The 19,070-nt window shown below is 36.0% G+C and overlaps 1 protein-coding gene across 1 annotated transcript in view; it reads right to left on the reverse strand.

The window, feature by feature from the left end:
- Positions 1-512: 512 nt before the first annotated feature.
- The window catches only part of LOC116114729, a 28,337-nt gene continuing 9,779 nt past the window's right edge, over positions 513-19,070 (reverse strand). Inside the window, exons 6-7 of the mRNA XM_031400863.1 lie at positions 1,188-1,280; positions 513-956 (exon numbers count right to left, since the gene is read on the reverse strand). Of these exons, the coding sequence (XP_031256723.1) occupies positions 513-956; positions 1,188-1,280 (537 nt within the window). The remainder of the gene's footprint in view (positions 957-1,187; positions 1,281-19,070) is intronic.

The following is a 19,070-nucleotide window of genomic DNA, read 5'->3' on the forward strand; positions in this document are numbered from 1 at the left end:
GGAATGATAGGAGCAACATCGGTCGCCTTGGCTTTCCTTGACCGAGGAAAATTGAATTGCCTTCGTTGCAGCTGCTCTGACTCCTTCGGAGGCATGGTCGCTGCATGTAGGCATAGTTAGCAAGTGATTCATTTCACGACCAGAAAAGACCCAATTAGCAAGACTTACTCAATGGGGGCTCTAAAGAAGCGTTTGCGTTGAAGAAATCGTATTTCCGCAGATTCACGGTTGTCATGAGCTTCTTCGCGTCGCGATTGGCTTCGGGCAGGAAGCCGAAAGATACGATCCTATCCGGATCATGAGCAGCCCTAAGTCGGTCGTCTTATTAATTGCTAGAAAAGAAACAGGTCGTTAGAAAGAAAACGCATTCCAAATTATATGAGTTCGCCAAGGGAAAAGAGCCTACTCTGGTCCTGAAAGCGGCAATTGCCGTCGTAACGAATGAAGAAAAACTTCGTTTCGTAGGCCCTCGCGTTACTAGTGTAGCTGTGTATCCCCTCGGTTATGGAAGGTCACCTAGATAAGTAATAAGAATCCTTGTCATTGCTCTTTTTCAAGAAATACGAGCAGCCGAGCTCCATCGCGGTTAGCTCGTCCAGCCCGTTCTCACGACACGTGATGTACATGGCAACAGTAATAACATACGCGTTCAGAGTGAGCTGCATCGGTGCTATCCCGAAGTGATCCAAGATCGACCTGATAAAAGGGTGGAAGGGGATCAATCCCCCACCCTTGATGATCTCTTCAGAGATTGCGGCCATCCCACTTGGTGGGTATCGCAATGAGCGAGCCACATCGCGAAAAACCTCCATGTCAATACCGTATTGTTTTATCACTCTCTCGAGTTCTTCCCCGGTAAGTACCGAGTAGACCTTAGGAGTGGCACGCAGAGCACCCTGCGAGGATGAATCAGTTCCTTCCTCGGATCTGGTCGTTGAGGGGTCCATTCTACTGGTCTGCAAAAGCGACAAGCAGAGGGGTCATTTAGCCATCATACGCTACTCCGTACGATGACGTGGAAGGAAACAAACTCCCTAAAACCTAGAGAAAACCCTAACAGCATGATTCGAGCTGCCATTCATGGTTCGAACCCAACATGGGCGTCTCGTCTCTGATGAGCTACCAGATGATTAACGCCATTTACCAACCACGAGAATAAGAAAATAAAAGCAGAAAAAGATTCTTACCTCTCGGAGTACGAAAATGGCTTCTACTTCGAATATCGGAAAAACGCTGGTTTGGAAGGCCAAAACTCCAAGCTTGCGAAAATCTCTTGCTCTCTATGAAAAAGACGAGTGTGGTGACATTACCTGAGAAAGATCTGAGTTTTTATAGCATGCGAAACGACGTCTATTTTTCTCGGAATCAAAACGATGTTTGGGCGACAAAAATTTCTCACCATTGATCACAGCCACGTGTTGCAGATCAGTGAGGAAAAGTGAGCGTCACGATTGAAGAAAATCAAACGTTCATCTTTTTTCGGTTGAAAAACTCAAGCGACGGCACTCTCTCTCTCTCAGCATTAATTGCGCCCCAATCTGCATTTAATGCTCTGGTAAGGGGTGTCGTTTCAGCATGTCACGCATTTAATTTCTGATAAAGGGTACCATGTCAGCATAAAACGCATTTAATGCACTTGGTTGGCACTTATCACGCACATGACACATCTGTCAGAGCAGAGGCTGCTTCATTAAATGCACCCATACCAAAAGCACAACAGGTAACGCCTGACGAAGTCAGGTCGCTCATCCTTAGCAAGCAATGACCATGCGAGGTCATGTTCACGCAGAGTGCTACCCGGACCTATTTTCAAGCAGGTCAGAATCACCAGAATTTCCCGCAAGCATCCAATCGCGGCATGACTTAATAGTTTCCAAGGTTCGATCCTCAAACCTTAAAAACTAGGGGACTTCTATCATGCCTGAAAAATATAAGGGCTGACGTAAGGCCCAGTTAGCGTGCAAAAGTCAAAACATGGGTACACCCGCAGCATGCTTTTATCAAAATAGTGGGTGCGTGCCAGACCAGCCAAAAGCTGTGGTGATCCCACGTGTCCAATCCCTGCGCCAAATCATGCAAATCACTCTAGAAGGTGGGCAATGTGACATAAAGAAGGATTTGCATGCATAATCCCACCAACTCACAGATTCAATAATCATTAGTCCAATGTATCCCACTATAAATAGAGAGCTTCTCTCCCATTCAAAGGATTCGCCCATTTTTACTCTTGATTAGCTACTCTCTCTCTATAATTTATAGCATTCACTTGCTTGTACTATCATCTGTAAGTCAGTCAGCTAATGCGACCTGACCCCTATCATTAATAAAATAATTGTGGACGTCGGACTTGCTTCCATAGCATCCGAACCACTTTAAAAATGCTTTTCTCATTGTATTTACTCTCTTTTTCTTGCATTCACGTGTATCTTTTGAGCCAGCTCAGCATTTTCACACGTGTGTTTCGTTGGTGTAAAAATCACGCATCAACAATAACTAATCTCAAAACAAGAAACAAAAATATACTCATTTGGCCAAGCCATTCTTTGAATGATCTTTCTAATTTCAAGCATACAAGCTTGACAATTTATTGTGGCATATTGTAATATTATAATATAATCACCCATCTTTTACGATCATCAATACTACACTATTGCAACAGTTTAACATGCAATTCTTGCCATCACTTTTCTAAAGTCATAAGTTTCAAAACTCATAATTCAATGACTAAATACAATATGCTATTTGAACTAATGCTAAAAGTTCAAGCAACTTGAACCATGCACTAAAGGCCATTCATTTCATTGAACTAACATGACCAAGTGATATTCTATATTTTGGCATAGCAAAATGTACTCTTGAATACTAAAACTTACACTTGGTTAAGCCTAACATAACCTTTCAACTCCAATTCTTTCCTTTCTCAAACAATTTCTTCAATAAGATTTAACAAACTCACGCATGCATTTCTCTTTGAATTTTCATCAAACAATTCATGTGTACATGCAAATACTTGGTTGGCCACACTTCCACATCTCTCCAAATCCACCAAAATTGGAACAAAAACTCACCAAACTTAACTTCAAATCTGGCTGGATTCAACACTTCCAAATTCCAACATCAACTCATCAAAATTGCATCCAAAGTTCAACCAAAACATCACATCTACATAACTACTCATCTTGGCTGAACTTCTACATGTTATTCTCCATCAAACAAGCATCTAAACAGCCAATACTTCTTATCATACATCATACACGAACACTTAAGAATCAACTTACACATATACTACTCAAATTAAAGCTTAGGTTGGGTTTACTTACCTTTTTCTTGCAAGAATCCTTTTCTTTGCTTCCTTTGCTCACTTTCTCCATTGATTCATGAACACATAAATTCATGAGAACTCATACTTATAAAACACAAATCACAAACTTTTGCTAAAATTCTTACCTTAGAAAGCCACAAAATGAACATATATTCACTTAGGCATGAATTCTCATGTAATTCTCTTGGAAGACTTTGAAGAAATGGAGGAGAAATGGGAGGTGGCTTGCTCAGGGAGAGAATGGCTGGGTTTTGTTAATTGAAGCCTTAAATAATATATAATATATAATATTATATATTATAAGTAAAACCTCTCTATAGTCATAATGGTGGGACTAACTATTTTATTACTATAAGAGGTTATAACTTAATAGAGGTATAGTTACAAAAATTATAGTTTTGATTTCTTATTTTAAATTCATGTTTTAGTAGTATTAGGATTTCAATTCATATTTTAGTAATATTAGGATTTTAATTCAGCACTTCAATTGCCTACTTTTGAAATGGATAAAAGATCATTTCTTAGAACCAGGAAAAATAAGTTTCATTGATGAAACTGTAAATGCAGTTGATGCATGGTCAATTGATGTGAAGCCACAAACAATTGTCAATGGTTTTAAGCGCTACAAAATTAGGACCACTAATGTCAATGAATTGCAAGTGATGAGAATGCAAAAGGTCATATTTAACCCCCTTAATGTCTAGTATTTTATACTTATTTTCTGCCTAAATATACTCATTATTATTCTATTTTGATTTAGGATGCAAATGGAGGCCTTAATTGCAAAACGGAACTAATTGAGTGAATTCAGACAGTTTCGACATTGTTTCGTAATCTGGGCATAACTCTCTCATCCAAGATCCGATTGAGATGATTCAAAATGCTTTGGAACGCTAAGAAAGATATCTACAACTTTCATGTTTTGAGTTTTGAGAGATAATCGATGCATCAAGGTTTTAATTGGGCTTGAAGTTGACGCATCTGCACTGCCGATGTTCTGGAACATTCTGCCTTGTCATGAAATTCAAATGAGGCAGTTTATTATTGGACGTCTTGAAGACCTGTTGCATGCAAATTACAGCTGGAAACACCACTTTCCTATTCTGTATTAAGACTTTATTTTATTTTCAATTACTCAGATTAGGATAAAGGTTATTTTGGGATTTTAGAATATTTTTAGGAGATTTAGATTTAGTAGAATTCAAATTCAAATTGGATATTGAGATAGGGAGATCAGATTAGGGATAACACATATCACACACGCCTCTCTCTTCTCTCTTCTGGAATTCGTTTTGCTGGAATTTTTCTTTTCCTTTGAGTTTTGATTATGGCCATGAGCGGCTAAACTTTTATAACTTGGTCGAAGGAAACAAGACCTCGGAATCAATAAACTGTGAGATCAATCTGATTTTTTTCTTTAAGTGTTCAATTTATGTTTGAGTATTGGAAGTTCTTCTATGCATATTTTAATGATTGTTGCGTTTAATTACTAGGAGGCCTACTAGTTTATTATTTGTTGCAATCTACTACTAAGTTAGATATCAAATCCGTAATTGTTTGATCCCTTTAACTTGTGAAGCAATTAGGGTTTAAGAATTTGCTGCATCAGGAATTATTAAGTCTTAAGGAGAACATTCAACTAAATTAAATGCAACCGCTTGAGTTTGTGTTGTTTAGCTTCATCGATCTCTCTAGGTCTTAAGGCTTCTACTAGATTAAATCTTTAGCGCTTGTCTAGGGTTGTTTAGTAGTAAGGTTAATTAGATCGCTTGTTTCTTAATTAATTACAACTAAGGAGAGACAAGAAAATAGGAGAGACAAGAAAATAGTTTCAACGGTGAACATTCAGGGTATGAATTGATTTATTTTTGTATCGATGATCAATTGTAAGATTCCGATGGTGGATGTTGACCTAGACCAAGTTTCGTTATTTGATTGATTTCGATAGTTTAATTTGAATTGTTTTTCTTGAAATTATTTCTGTTTTAGTCAGAACCCCCCAGCCTTGTTCACGTAACATTAAACTCAGCTAGACACTCTTCGTGGGAACGATCCTTACTCACACTACTACGTGTATTTTTTAGGGTTTTAATTATGGGTGCCTACGATAGCATGCCAGATTTTGGCGCCGTTGCCGGGAAGTGATTCTAGTTTTTTTTTTTTTTTTTGTTCTTGTGATTATGATTTCGTTGTTGTTATTTTTCAGAAAAAACAAAATTTTTGCAAGTACTGTTCATAGCAAGATTTTTGGTGGAATTAGGAGTGGTGAGAGTACCCGTTTCGAAGAAAACAAAATTCTGCACAGGACTATAGGATTCACTAGCCTACCCTCTCGAGGCCAAAAAACAACGTTTGATAGGGTTTTTGGCCAGTTTTGTGTTTTTGGTCATAAAAAAAAAAAATTATTTTTATTTTCTGGTTGGTTTTTCATTATTTGTCATTTATTTTTCCTAATTCTTTTATGAGGTTTTTTGTTGTATGACGAGGTCCTCTCATCTTGGTGATTTGACATTCAACCTGGAAATAGAGAGCACTTTGCGCAGGTTAAGGAAGGAAGCTCAGAGAAATTCTAAGGAAAGCACTTTGTCTTTTGATTCCCAATTTGCTAGCAACTCTGATTTAGAAGAGGAGGACGTCATGGCTGGAAATTGAACTTTGAAAGAGCTTGCTGCCCCTGATTTGAATCAAGCACCATTATGCATAACGTTTCCTGTTTTAGATGCTGCTACTACTTTTGAATTGAAATCTAGACTAATACATCTCTTGCCCACTTTTCATGGCCTTGCAGGTGAAGATCCTCACAAGCATTTAAAGGAACTTCATGTCGTTTGCACGAGTATGAAACCTACGGGGGTGACAGAGGAGCAAATTAAATTAAGAGCCTTTCCGTTTTCTTTGAAGGATGCAGCTAAGGATTGGCTATATTATTTACCCTCCGGGACTATAACCACATGGAATGAGATGAAGAGATTGTTTTTGGAGAAATATTTCCCAGCTTCAAGGATAGCCAACATTCGAAAAGAAATTTGTGGTGTAAGGCAGCATAACGGAGAGTCCCTACATGAATACTGGGAATGTTTTAAGAAATTATGTGCAAGCTACCCCCATCATCAGGTTGGTGAGTAGCTACTTATCCAATATTTCTATGAGGGCCTTACATACACTGATAGGAGCATGATTGATGCTGCAAGTGGAGGAGCTTTGGTGGATAAAACTCCCGAAGCCGCGAGGAACTTGATTGCAAATGTGGCAGCCAATTCTCAACAATTTGGCACTAGGCTTGACCTTCCTTCTAGGTGTGATAATGAGGTAAATATTTCTTCCCTTGAACAACAAATCTCGAGTCTAACTTCTCTTGTTCGTCAAATGGCTATAGGTAACATGCAAACAGTGAAGGCTTATGGGATTTTTTGGTAGTAGGGCATCCAACTGATATGTGCCCAACTCTTCAAGAGGAGTCCATTGAGCAAGTGAATGCAGCAGGTGGTTTTTCTGGACAACCGCAAAGGAAGTATGATGCCTATTCGAGCACATATAACCCTAGATGGAGGGATCACCCAAATCTTGGCTATGGGAATCCACAAGTGAATCAGCCCGTAACTCAAAACAGCCCAAGTTACCAGCAGTATAAGCAGCCATATCCCCGTAGACAACAACCAGGCCAAACTTCTAATTCTGGTATGTCTTTAGAAGATATTGTTAAGTCTCTTGCCACTAATACTTCGCAATTTCAACAGGAGACGATGGCCAGTGTTCAAAGTTTGGAGAATCATATTGGACAGATGGCAAACGCAATCAATAAGCTGGAGGCACAAAGTTTGGGGAAATTACCCTCTCAAACAGTGGTGAATCCAAGAGAAAATGTAAGTGCAATCGTCTTGAGGAGTGATAAAGAGGTTGAGATTCCAGTAAAGGCAGCCCTTGTATCGTCAAAGGAAGAAAAGGAGAAAGACGTCGTTGTAGACAGGAACGTTCCCAACAACAATGGTGTTCCTAAGAGTAAGTTTTCGCCTCTATCTGATTATAAACCGGTACCACCTTTTCCTCAAGCTTTAGCAGAATCTAGAAAAGATGAGCAAAACAGAGATATATATGAGACTTTTCGTAGATGCGAGGGGTAAATATTCTATTTTTAGATGCTATTAAACGGTGGTAAATCAAGAATAAGCTAGAATTCTTGAAGAATGTGTACAATTAAGAGGAAACAGAAACTTAAGGGGTGTGGAAAGGTGAGAGTAGGAAAGAATGTTTTCGCAGTGATTCAGAGAAAACTCCCAGCGAAATGCAAAGATCCAGGTATGTTACTATCCCTGTACGATAGGTAACACTATGTTTGAGAAGGCCATGATGATTAGGAGTTCTATATGTCATGCCATATTCTATATATGCTTCTTTAAACTTGGACCTTTGAATAAAACTGGTGTTGTGATCAATTAGCTGATAAATCTAATGCCTATCCTAAGGGTGTAGTTGAGGATATTCTGGTACAAGTTATGACTTAGTTTCCCTAACTGTTTCTATGTGCTTGATATGGGGAAGGAGATGAATCTGCTTCTATTTGTTAGGAAGACCGTTCTTAAAGACATCCAAGACTAAGATAGATGTCATTGTGGCACACTTACCATGGAATTTGATGGTCAAATCGTTAAGTTTAAATTTATGATGCCATGGATATCCGGTGATGATGATGATGATGATAATCCTGTTTATTATTGATGTGATTGATTCTTTGCACAGGAAGTCTTTGAACTTGATGGAAAAGATGATATGGGAGTTGCCATTAGTAAGCATCTTGAGGAAGAGAATGAGGAGTTAGCTTTGAGTTCTGATTTGCAGGAAACGGTTGTAGCGTGAATGATTTTCCAAAGTTACAACAGTAAGTAAAATTCCTTATATGCATTACCAATTTCTAACGAGAGGCCTTTACCCTTGTTGTAGTCACCCATTCCAGATTTGAACCTTTCCCTAGTTACCTCAAGATGTGTTCCTTGGAGATGGAGGAACGTTATCGGTGATCATCTAAGTAAACTCAGTGCATCGCAGAAGAAAAGCCTTGAATCGAGCAACGACAATAAACAAAGGCGCTACTTGGGAGGCAACCCAAGGGGAGTTTGTTTTTATTTCTCGCATTTTAAATTTTGGTATTTTTGCTTTCTTGATTTCATTTTACATTGGGGACAATGTCAGTTTAAGTGTGGGGGGGGATTTAGGTTATGTTTCAATTTGTTCAAAAAAATAAATAAATAAATAAAAAAAAGGAGTTGTTTTTAGGAAGGTTTATGCTTAAGTCATGTCTTTGAACATCTAGTGATGCATGAAATAGTAATAGTAACTGTTTGTGTTGAGCATATCCTTGACTTAGGATGTTGCAATCTTTCATAAAATAGAGTTAATCAGATTTGAATCTTTGAAGTTTGAAACAACATGTCTTGAGAAGTTGTGTGAACTTGGTGACGAAGCATGATTGGGAGTGTATAACAACCCTTAGAAAAAAAAAAATGTTTCTTAAGCTAGTCCTAAATTTGGGTTTAAGCAAATAGGAAAAAGAAAATAAAGGTATGTGGTGAGTCGAGATGGAGCGTAAAACGCACTCACTCATAAACACAACCATGCAATGAGATGGAGCTAAAATGCACTCATGCTTTTCCAAAACAGAAAAAAATAAAAAAAATAAATATCCTATTTGCTACCCAGTTTGTAGTAGTAAAGAAAACAGTTGAGGAAAAGTTGAGAGGTGAGTTGTACATGAATGGTTGTGATTAGTTTCCTTGTTTGCATTGATTGATTGAGAGTTTATGGAAAATGACGAAGAGAGATGAATGTCATTAACTTACTTTATATTTTGTTGTGCTTAAGTTAGGTATGAATATGCATGGATTAAATATTGTTTCTTATGCCATGATGGTGTTCTTGATATGACTTCAGATGATGGTGTTCTTGATATGACTTGAGTGTAGTGTTTGTTGAATTAGTTTGCCCGAGGATGTGCATAAGCTAAGTGTGAGGGAATTTGATGAGATGCAAAATGTCATATTAACCCCCTTAATGTTAGTCTTTTATACTTATTGCTGCTAAATATACTCATTATATTCTAAATTGATGTGAAGCCACAAACAATTGTCATGGTTTTAAGCGCTGCAAAATTAGGACACTAATGCAATGAATTGTAAGTTACAAATGAAGTGGATGAGGAGAATAAAAGAGTCACATATAGATTGAGTAATCAGATTTGACAACTTCATTACACTAATCGAATGGATATTAATTTCTTCTTCAATTATCCAAATGAGCAACCATCGTATGCTTTAACCAAAGGAGAAATCATTGTTGCAATTAGACAATAAGAGAAATGAAATAATCCTAAGGATAATAGTACGGAAATACAAAAAGTCATATGCCATGAAGCTCTAAACATGCTTGTGAAACTAAAAATATTTTGGCTTCAATAAGAAAGATCCATACTAACGAGCTATTACGTACTCGTAAGGTAAAAGATGTGATAACAACTCTAAAGCATAAATCATTATCCCAAACAATTTTAATAATTATTTTATTTCATTTTAAACCTTCAATTTTACATAACAATATTTTTTTTTGTAATATATAGATAATTATACATATAGAGGCAACTTTCTTTAAGGCGGGAATTAGAAAAATTATAACTATTACAATGTAGAGTTTATTCTATTTATAGCTATCCCAATTTGGGACTAGAATTTTTATGACTATGTAGAGTTTATTCCTATATAGAGTATCACTATGAGAGGTTTACTATATTATATTATATAAATATATATATATAATATATATATATTTTATAATATATATATATATATATATATTATATATCCATTTTTCCCTTGCACTTTATGATATTCCAAATATGCCATACATGCATTTACCGATATACCCTCACTTTCAATGGATTTAACACATGTTCTTGGTCATTTCACTCCCACTTTTCATCTAGTTGTGAGTGAAAATACCATTTACCTTATTCTTTAGTTTATTTCTATTACTTTACAAATAATATTTATCTCAGCATCCACACACGTGTATTATCCCATAATCTTTCTACCACTATATTCTCATGGCTAGCACACTTAATACATTATATTTATCACACTCACTTTTCACTTAAACACGTGATTCTATGTGAAATGACCATTTTGCCCCTATTGAAACTTTTATGGAATTCCTCTATAAAACTAGTTAAATATATTCACTATGACTATAAAATAATCCTTACCATTTTTCTGAATGTGGGTATTACATAGGGGATTCAAGACAATTCCATAATTCAGTTTTGAGAGTTCTTTTCCTTCTGTATTTGGTGATGATGAGGACTATTGTTTTTCTAGGCTTGGATGCAATTCATCTATTGATGATTACAAAGTGATAGTGGTTTGTACTCGAATAATGACAAATTTAGTTTGGGGTTATGTTTATAATCTCAAGACAAATTCCTGGAAACAACTTGAAATTTTTTATTCCCTTCTAAGCACTACGGATATTTTGGAAGTTTTTTATTCCCTAACGAGTACGTGGCTAATGAAACAAAACCAACCTCTTACTATTACTTACCTGATGAAACAGGACCAACCCTTGTGAATGGAGCTCCACATTGCTCAATGAAAAGTGCTAATGGAAATGGTGTTAATAAAATAATTTACTTTGATTTAGTAGAAGAGAAGTTCAAGGAGATTCAATCTCCTCCTCCTCCTTCTATGGGTACTTTTTGGACTTCATTGAGTATTTTTGGAGAATGCCTTTGTGTAAATCAACTTCGAAGAGAGGAAAATAATAGTGTATTGTGTATATACACTAAAGGTTTGGATTATGAAGGAATATGGAGTGTGAAAGTTCTATCACTTTACCAAGTTGATTAAACTTATGCAGAATGGGTTAAACATGTTCATTTGTGCTTGTAGGTTTGTTCATTCATCATCAACATAAACTAAACTTCTATGGCATAATGTAAAGCACACAAATCATCTTTACATGGTCCGGCAACCAACCTACATCCATGGGACCACGTGAAGACAAATCAAATCCACTATGATAAACATTTGCCAAAGTTAAGCATTAGTTGTAAGAACACTCCCTTTTGTTACAACACTTCAAACTTCAACCTTTGGTTGAACTTCAAACTACCATAGCTTGCTTCTCACCAGGAAACCACCTGGAGAACCTTGAGCTCCTCTCAAGTTTCAACACTGAAGACACCCTTGAGCTTCAACAGCTAGAAATCTCATCAAGTGTTAGGATGAGAAATTATAAGAAAATGTTGACTCTTTGACTCTATCAAGTTGACTACATTGACTGTTAAGAGTTCACCATTAGAGAGGTTGTTAAATCAGTTTCTGTTAAGACTATGTTAGTTTGTTAATTCATTGTATTAGTTTTTTAATTCAGTTTTGTATATAAACAGCATTTTAGCTGTGCTTGATTAATAACAATAAAAACCGGTTGCTCTCTTCACAAACTTTCTCTCTAATTTTCTTGCACTTTCTTATATTTTCTTGAAAACTTGATTTCTCATTGGTATCAAAGCCATAGACAAACGTCAACAATAGCCGATTCCTCCTCTTTTTCTTCTCCTTTTAGCTAATCTGACAAGAATACAAACTCCAGACCCACGTCTGAGACAGTCAACTTTGCTAATTCATCTTCAATATCCTTGTCAACTCTTCCAATTATTTCTCCAAAATTGACTCGAGATAATCATCGATTTTGGAAATCTCAAGTGTTATTTGTTGTTGGAGCTCACGATCTTAAAGAACAATTAATTGGATTGATTGCATGTCTTACTCCATTCATAAGAACACAATCGGATAACCTGAACTCAGAGGTAATCAAAAAAACCTAATCCTGATTATGTTCTTTGGAAGAAAACTAATAAACTACTAGTTAGTTGGTTGCTATCATCAATCTTAGAGTCAATGTTTGCTATAATTTCAAAGTGTCTATATGTTGTAGACATTTGGCTCACGTTAGAGAAGGAATTTATCACTGAATCAAGAGCCAAAACTCTTCATGTTAAGAGTCTTTTACAGAACACGAAAAAGGAAAATATGAGTATGCATGACTACTTTTAAAAATGAAAGGTTTTGCCAAAAATTTAACTACAAGTGCAGTTGTCATAATAGATGAAGAATTACTCAGTTATATCTTAGATGGCCTTGACTCAGAATATGATGCAGCTGTTGTGAATATTACCACTAGACTGGAGTCAAAACTCGATCCTATTTCTATTCAAGAAGCATAGATTGTGTTGCAAAAGCTTGAGCTTAGGTTAGAAAGAGCAAATGATGCAATGAGCTCTGTTGTCCATAATGAATTCCATGGTGGTCTGGCTAATGTAGTTACTCTTTCTATTGGTAGTGATGTTAAGAAACCACAAACTAGCCAATCCTCCTCATTTCCTACTGGATTTTCCTAATTTCACACAGCACCATCTCCTAGACATCAAACCTCCACCTTTAATCCTTCTATATTTAATCAAATGCCCTACCTTACTACCAATCAAAATCAATCCTTATATTATATTCCTCAAAATCAGTATCATAACCAACAATTTTCTAGAAGATTCCTCGGTGGCAGATGGAGAGGCAGAAGAGGTGCTAAAGGGAAATTTATTTGTCAAGTGTGTTGAAAAATAGGTCACTTGGCTCTACATTGTTATCATTGTTTTGATGTAAACTACACAAGAAACAATTCATTGATTAGAAGCAACTTCAATCCCCCTGGTTACATAAGATCACTTGCATTTAGTCCTAGAAATTAGTATCCTCTAGTTGTAACTCATTACTATGCACCAGGCTTACAATCAGGCTCATCAATTCCCTCACAGCACACTCCAAATCATGAAACCCAGTTGTGAACACTGATAATCAATCAAATTCATCAACAGCTGCCAATATGCACAATCAAGCATTGATGGCTTGATCTCAATAGTATAAACAAACTCCAACAGCTATCAACTACATTGCCACACCTTCCATTGTTCAAGACAATGCTTGGTACATTGGACTCTAGGGCCACAAGCTACGTTACCTCAGATTTCTCACAACTCACGGGCAGTGTCAATTATTCAGGTGGTGAGCAGCTCCAGGTTAGAAATAGTGAGCTTCTATCTATTACACATATTGATCCTGTTACTTTATTTTGCCCAATTAGAATGTTATACCTTAGGAATGTTTTGTGTGTCCCTCACATTACAAAGAACCTTTTTAGTGTGTCTAAATTGACTAATGATAATGATGTTTCTATTGAGTTTTTTACTGATTCATGTGTGGTAAAGGACAAGATCTCCAAAGCAATTCTTCTTCAAGGAATGCTTAAAGATGGTCTATACCGACTACAAGTTTCAGTTCCAGTCACTTCCTTCTTCCAATTCTGTTGGAAAATTGGTCTCTCATCTTAACTCCAAGTCCAAAAGTAGTTGTCTTACTTCATCTCTCAACTCCTTTAATAAATCAGTTACTGCATCTTTTGCCGAATACTTACATTTTCCTAATCTTTTCAATAATTGTACTTCAACATGTAATACTCCTCTTAATAACACTTGTGTACAACATACTGAATCCTTTGTTTTAGATGCTACGTCCTCTGTTAATGATTCTAATACTATCAATAAACTGAATAAATTTGAGTCTTTTCCAGCACAAAAATTAATGTCATGTTATGGCATAAAAGGCTTGGCTATCCACATATGGTAGTCCTTACAAAAGTTCTTGTGAGTTAAAAATTCCTCATCACACTAAGAATAACATTACATTATGTCAAGCATGTTAGTATGGGAAGCTACATCAATCCACTTATTCTAGGTCCTCATCTCATGCATCTAAACCTCTGGAACTAGTATACTCTGACCTTTGGGGGCCTTCTCTAGTCCCATCACTTGAAGGATTCAAATATTCATCCAATTCCTTGATGATCATAGTAGGTTAAGGTGGTTTTTCCCTTTAAAGGCCAAATCTGAAACTCATACTGTTTTCAAGCAGTTTCATGCTTTAGTCGAAAAGCAATTTGATGCCTCATTAAAGTGTGTCCAAACCGATTGGGGTGGAGAGTATAGAAGTCTAGTTCCCTACTTTCAAGAACATAGCATTCTCTTGAGGCATCCTTGCCCTCACACTCACCAACAAATGGTAGAGTGGAAAGAAAACATAGGCAAATTGTGGAACAAGGTCTTACCTTGCCTGCACAAGCTTGTATGCCACTCAAATTTTGGTGGCTTGCATTTCAAATTGCAACATATCTCACCAACAGGCTTCACACACCATTCTATCACATTGATCTCCATTTCAGGTTTTATTTCATACTCCACCAAATTACTTAGTCATTAAGGTCTTTGGATGTGATGTTTATCCCTTTCTTAGACTTTACAACAATCACTTACCGAAGTTCAACTTAAGGGTGGATGTTAGGATGAGAAAACGAGTTGGTAGATTGACTAATTTGGAGCCTCTTGGAAGATTAGTTTACAGTGGAATGTTGACAAATACTAATATTGCAGAAGTCCAGTTCAAGGGTGGATGTTAGGATGAGAAAATATTAGAAAATGTTGACTCTTTGACTCTGTCAAGTTGACCACATTGAATGTTAAAAGTTCACCATTAGAGAGGCTGTTAAATCAGTTTCTGTTAAGACTGTGTTAGTTTGTTAATTCACTGTATTAGTTGTAAATTTAGTTTTGTATATAAATAGTAGTTTAGTTGTTCTTGATTAATAACAACAAAAACCGATTACTCTCTTTGCAAACGTTCTCTCTAATTTTCTTGCACTTTCTTACATTTTCCTGGAAACTTGATTTCTCATTAGCATCATCATCATCAAACAAACCATGTTTGAACAACAGTCAAACAAACAAAGGTTAACAAGGTATTTATAAGCCTACCAAAGTATATGGAACCTGATTAAAAACAAAGAAAACCTCAAAGGATATTCAGAGAATTATAAGAGGTATATTCAGGCTCAAACACGCAAGGAGGAAGAAGATGGAAACAAACAATCGTTGCTTAACAATACTCAATAAATGCGTAACAAAGAAAGGGAACCTAAGTAAATGAATAAGTTGTAGAAGAAATTTTAGAGAGCACAACAATGGAGGCACCAGGTTCAACGAAAATACAAGGAAGAAGATGATAATACATAATCCTTGCTTGACCAATATCTTTAAGACATGTGGCAGATGATGGGAATGCAAAATATCATATTTACCCCCCTTAATGTCTAGTCTTTTATACTTATTTGCTGCCTAAATATACTCATTATTATTCTATTTTGACTTAGGATGCAAATGGAGGCGTTAATTGCAAAACGGAACTAATTAAGTGAATTCGGACAGTTTCNGTAATTGTTTGATCCCTCTAACTTGTGAAGCAATTAGGGTTAATAATTTGCTGCGTCAGGAATTAGTAATCTTAAGAGGAACATTCAACTAAATTAAATACAACCGCTTGTGTTTGTGTTGTTTAGCTTCATCGATTTCTCTAATTCTTAAGGCTGCCATTAGATTAAATCTTCAGCGCTTGTCTAGGGTTGTTTAATGATAAGATTAATTAAGATCGCTTGTTTCCTAATTAATTACAATTAAGGAGAGATAGGAAAATAGTTCCAACGGTGAATATTTAAAGCAAGAATTGATTTATTTTGCATCAATGATCAGTTGTAAGATTCTGATGGTGGATGTTGACGGAGACCAAGTTTCGTTGTGTTAATTGATTTCGATTTAAATTGTTTTTGTTTTGATTTTTGCCAAGACTGTTTTCTGTTTTACTCAAAAACCCCCAGCCTTGTTCACATCATTGAAAATTCGGCTAGATGCTCTTCGTGGGATTGACCCTTGCTTACCCTATTTACAGTTCAGTAGTTAGGTTAGGAAGGTTTTTAATCTTGGTTGCCTACGGCAGCACACCAGCAAACAAAGCCTTCCAACTTTTTTTAGGACCATAGACAAAACCTTACCAACCTTGCAGCACCACATTGGGATAGTAGGACACCTATAAAGTTAGCTCTCACAAAAATCATGAAAGAAAACTAACTTGACAAGCAAGTTAAAAATGCCACCTGTACAAAAAGAAATCTGACTGAGTGATTGTCTTCACATTGACACTAAGTGTCATGACATCAAAAGACTATAAAATGATTATGCATAAACAATGTGATGTTGCGACATTAGAACATAGTGTAGCCACATAGAATTCATAAGTTAACAAAAATACTTACAGAGTGGAAGAATCATGGATTAAGTTGAAATTGTCGTTGGGTTTTGAGGTTTTGTTATTTAGATCACATAATGCCATTGAGTGTTCTAGAGAATGGTGATGAAGTCTTATTGGTTATAGATCATAAGAACATAGTTTCATTCAAACCTAGAAAAGGTCAAGTTAAGAAAATTTTGTTCTATGAAGGAGAAGTTAAAAAAGTTTTGCTATATGCTCATAGTGCTCAAGTGATAGCTTCTTATGAGGATACTCTTGTTAGGAATCGATCTACCCAACGCAATAGAAAACAAAAATCAAAAGGATGAATTGATTCCTTTTATGCCAAGATCTGGGTATAGATTATATAGTTTACATGTTAAATCAAAAATTCTGCACAAAGATAATATCAATCCATTCAATTATCAGAGATCTTATACATGTTTGGAGGCTTCTTCAAGTGTCTCTGAATTTGCTTTGCTACCAATTCAACGTAGAACCACATGAACAGTGATTCACACAAAGACAATCCAAAGAACCAGCCCTTGCTTTGCTAGAACAAAGGGGTGGCTTTGATGAGAATGCAAAATGTCATATTTACCCCCCTTAATATCTAGTCTTTTATACTTATTTGTTGCCTAAATGTACTCATTAGTATTCTATTTTGATTTAGGATGCAAATGGAGGCGCTAAATGCAAAACGGAACTAATTGGGTGAATTCGGATAGTTTTGACATTGCTCCGTAATCTGGGCATAACTCTCTCATCCGAGCTCCGATTGAGACGATTCAAAATGCTGTGGAACTAGAAGAAACATATATACAACTTTCATGTTTTGAGTTTGGAGAGATACTCGCTGTATCAAGGTTATAACCTGGCTTGAAGTTGACTCACCTGCACTGCCGACGTTCTGGAGCATTCCGCCTTGTCATGCAATAAAGAGGCAGTTTATTATTGGAAGATTTGAAGACCTGTTGCACGCAAGTTACAGCTGGACACACCACTTTCCTATTTTATTTTAGGACTTTATTTTATTTTCAATTAATTAGAATCAGATTAGGATAAATGTTATTTTAGGATATTAGAATATTTTGAGGAGATTTAGTAGAATTCAAATACTTGAATGGGATATGTTTAAAAGGAGAGAGAGATCAGATTGAGAGATACACACGCGCCTCTCTTTCTCTCTTCTGGATTCGTTTTTCTTTTGAGTTTTTCATAGCCATGAGCGCTAAACTTTCATATTTGGTCAAAGGAAACGGAAACCTCGGAATCAATAAAACTGTGAGATCTATCTGTTTTTAGTATTCATTTATGTTTTGAGTATTGGATGTTCTTCTATGCTATTGTCATGATTGTTGTGTTAATTACTAGGAGGCCTACTAGTTTATTATTGTTGCATCTACTGCTAGGTTGATATCAAATCCGTAATTGTTTGATCCCTTTAACTTGTGAAGCAATTAGGGTTTAAGAATTTGCTGCGTCGGGAATTATTAAGTCTTAAGAAGAACTCAACTAATTAAATACAACCGCGTTGAGTTTGTGTTGTTTAGCTTCATCGATCTCTCTAGTTCTTAAGGCTACCTTAGATTAAATCTTTAGCGCTTGTCTAGGGTTGTTTTAGAGTAGATTAATTAGATCGCTTGTTTCCTAATTAACTACAACAAAGGAGAGATAGGAAAATAGTTCCAACGGTGAATACTCAGAGTAAGAATTGGTTTATTTTTGCATCAATGATCAGTTGTAAGATTCCAATGGTGGATGTTGACTTAGACCAAGTTTCGTTATTTTGATTGATTTCGGTAATTTAGGTTGAATTTCTTTTCCTGAAATTTTTTTTGTTTTTACTCAAATCCTCCCCATATTGGTTCACGTAACATAAAACTTGGCTAGACTCTTCGTGGGAACGATCCCTACTCACACTACTACATGTATTTTTAGGGTTTTAATTTGGTGCCTACGACAGCACCCAGGTTTCAAGAATCAAAGGTTTTCAAAAGAACAAGAAGAGAAAGATTTCTCTTCAATCTCATGCCTTAGACGTGATGGAGAGAGTGGGTAAGGGTGGTTGCCCTCTTTCTTTTCAATTGAATAATTCTAAATTCAATATTCTTTTTAATTCAACTTGCACTTATTAGTGTATGAGTTAAAACCCTATTCTCATATGGAATGAGCATGGCTCCAACCCTAATCCACCCTGTATCAAACACCTCTTGTTTTGGTATTTTAGATTTATTAATTATTATTATAATTAAAATCAATATATATATATATATATATATATATATAATATTAACATTTAATTAATAATAATAATTCATTTAAATATATGCGTACATATATTTAAATATAATCTCACTAATCTAATTTTAACATTAAATTAAATACAAACAACAACCTCAGCAAATTTAATTGCATTGTGAGATTACCAAAATACCCTTTCATCCTAAAAGATGAAAATACCCCTAGCACAAACTGATTCTTAAATTATCTTCTAAATTTGTGAGTCATAACCTCTTCATCATATCGGTAGTGATTAG

Source organism: Pistacia vera, unplaced genomic scaffold (assembly GCF_008641045.1).
Source record: "Pistacia vera cultivar Batoury unplaced genomic scaffold, PisVer_v2 Contig721, whole genome shotgun sequence".
NCBI classification, from domain to species: Eukaryota; Viridiplantae; Streptophyta; class Magnoliopsida; order Sapindales; family Anacardiaceae; genus Pistacia; species Pistacia vera.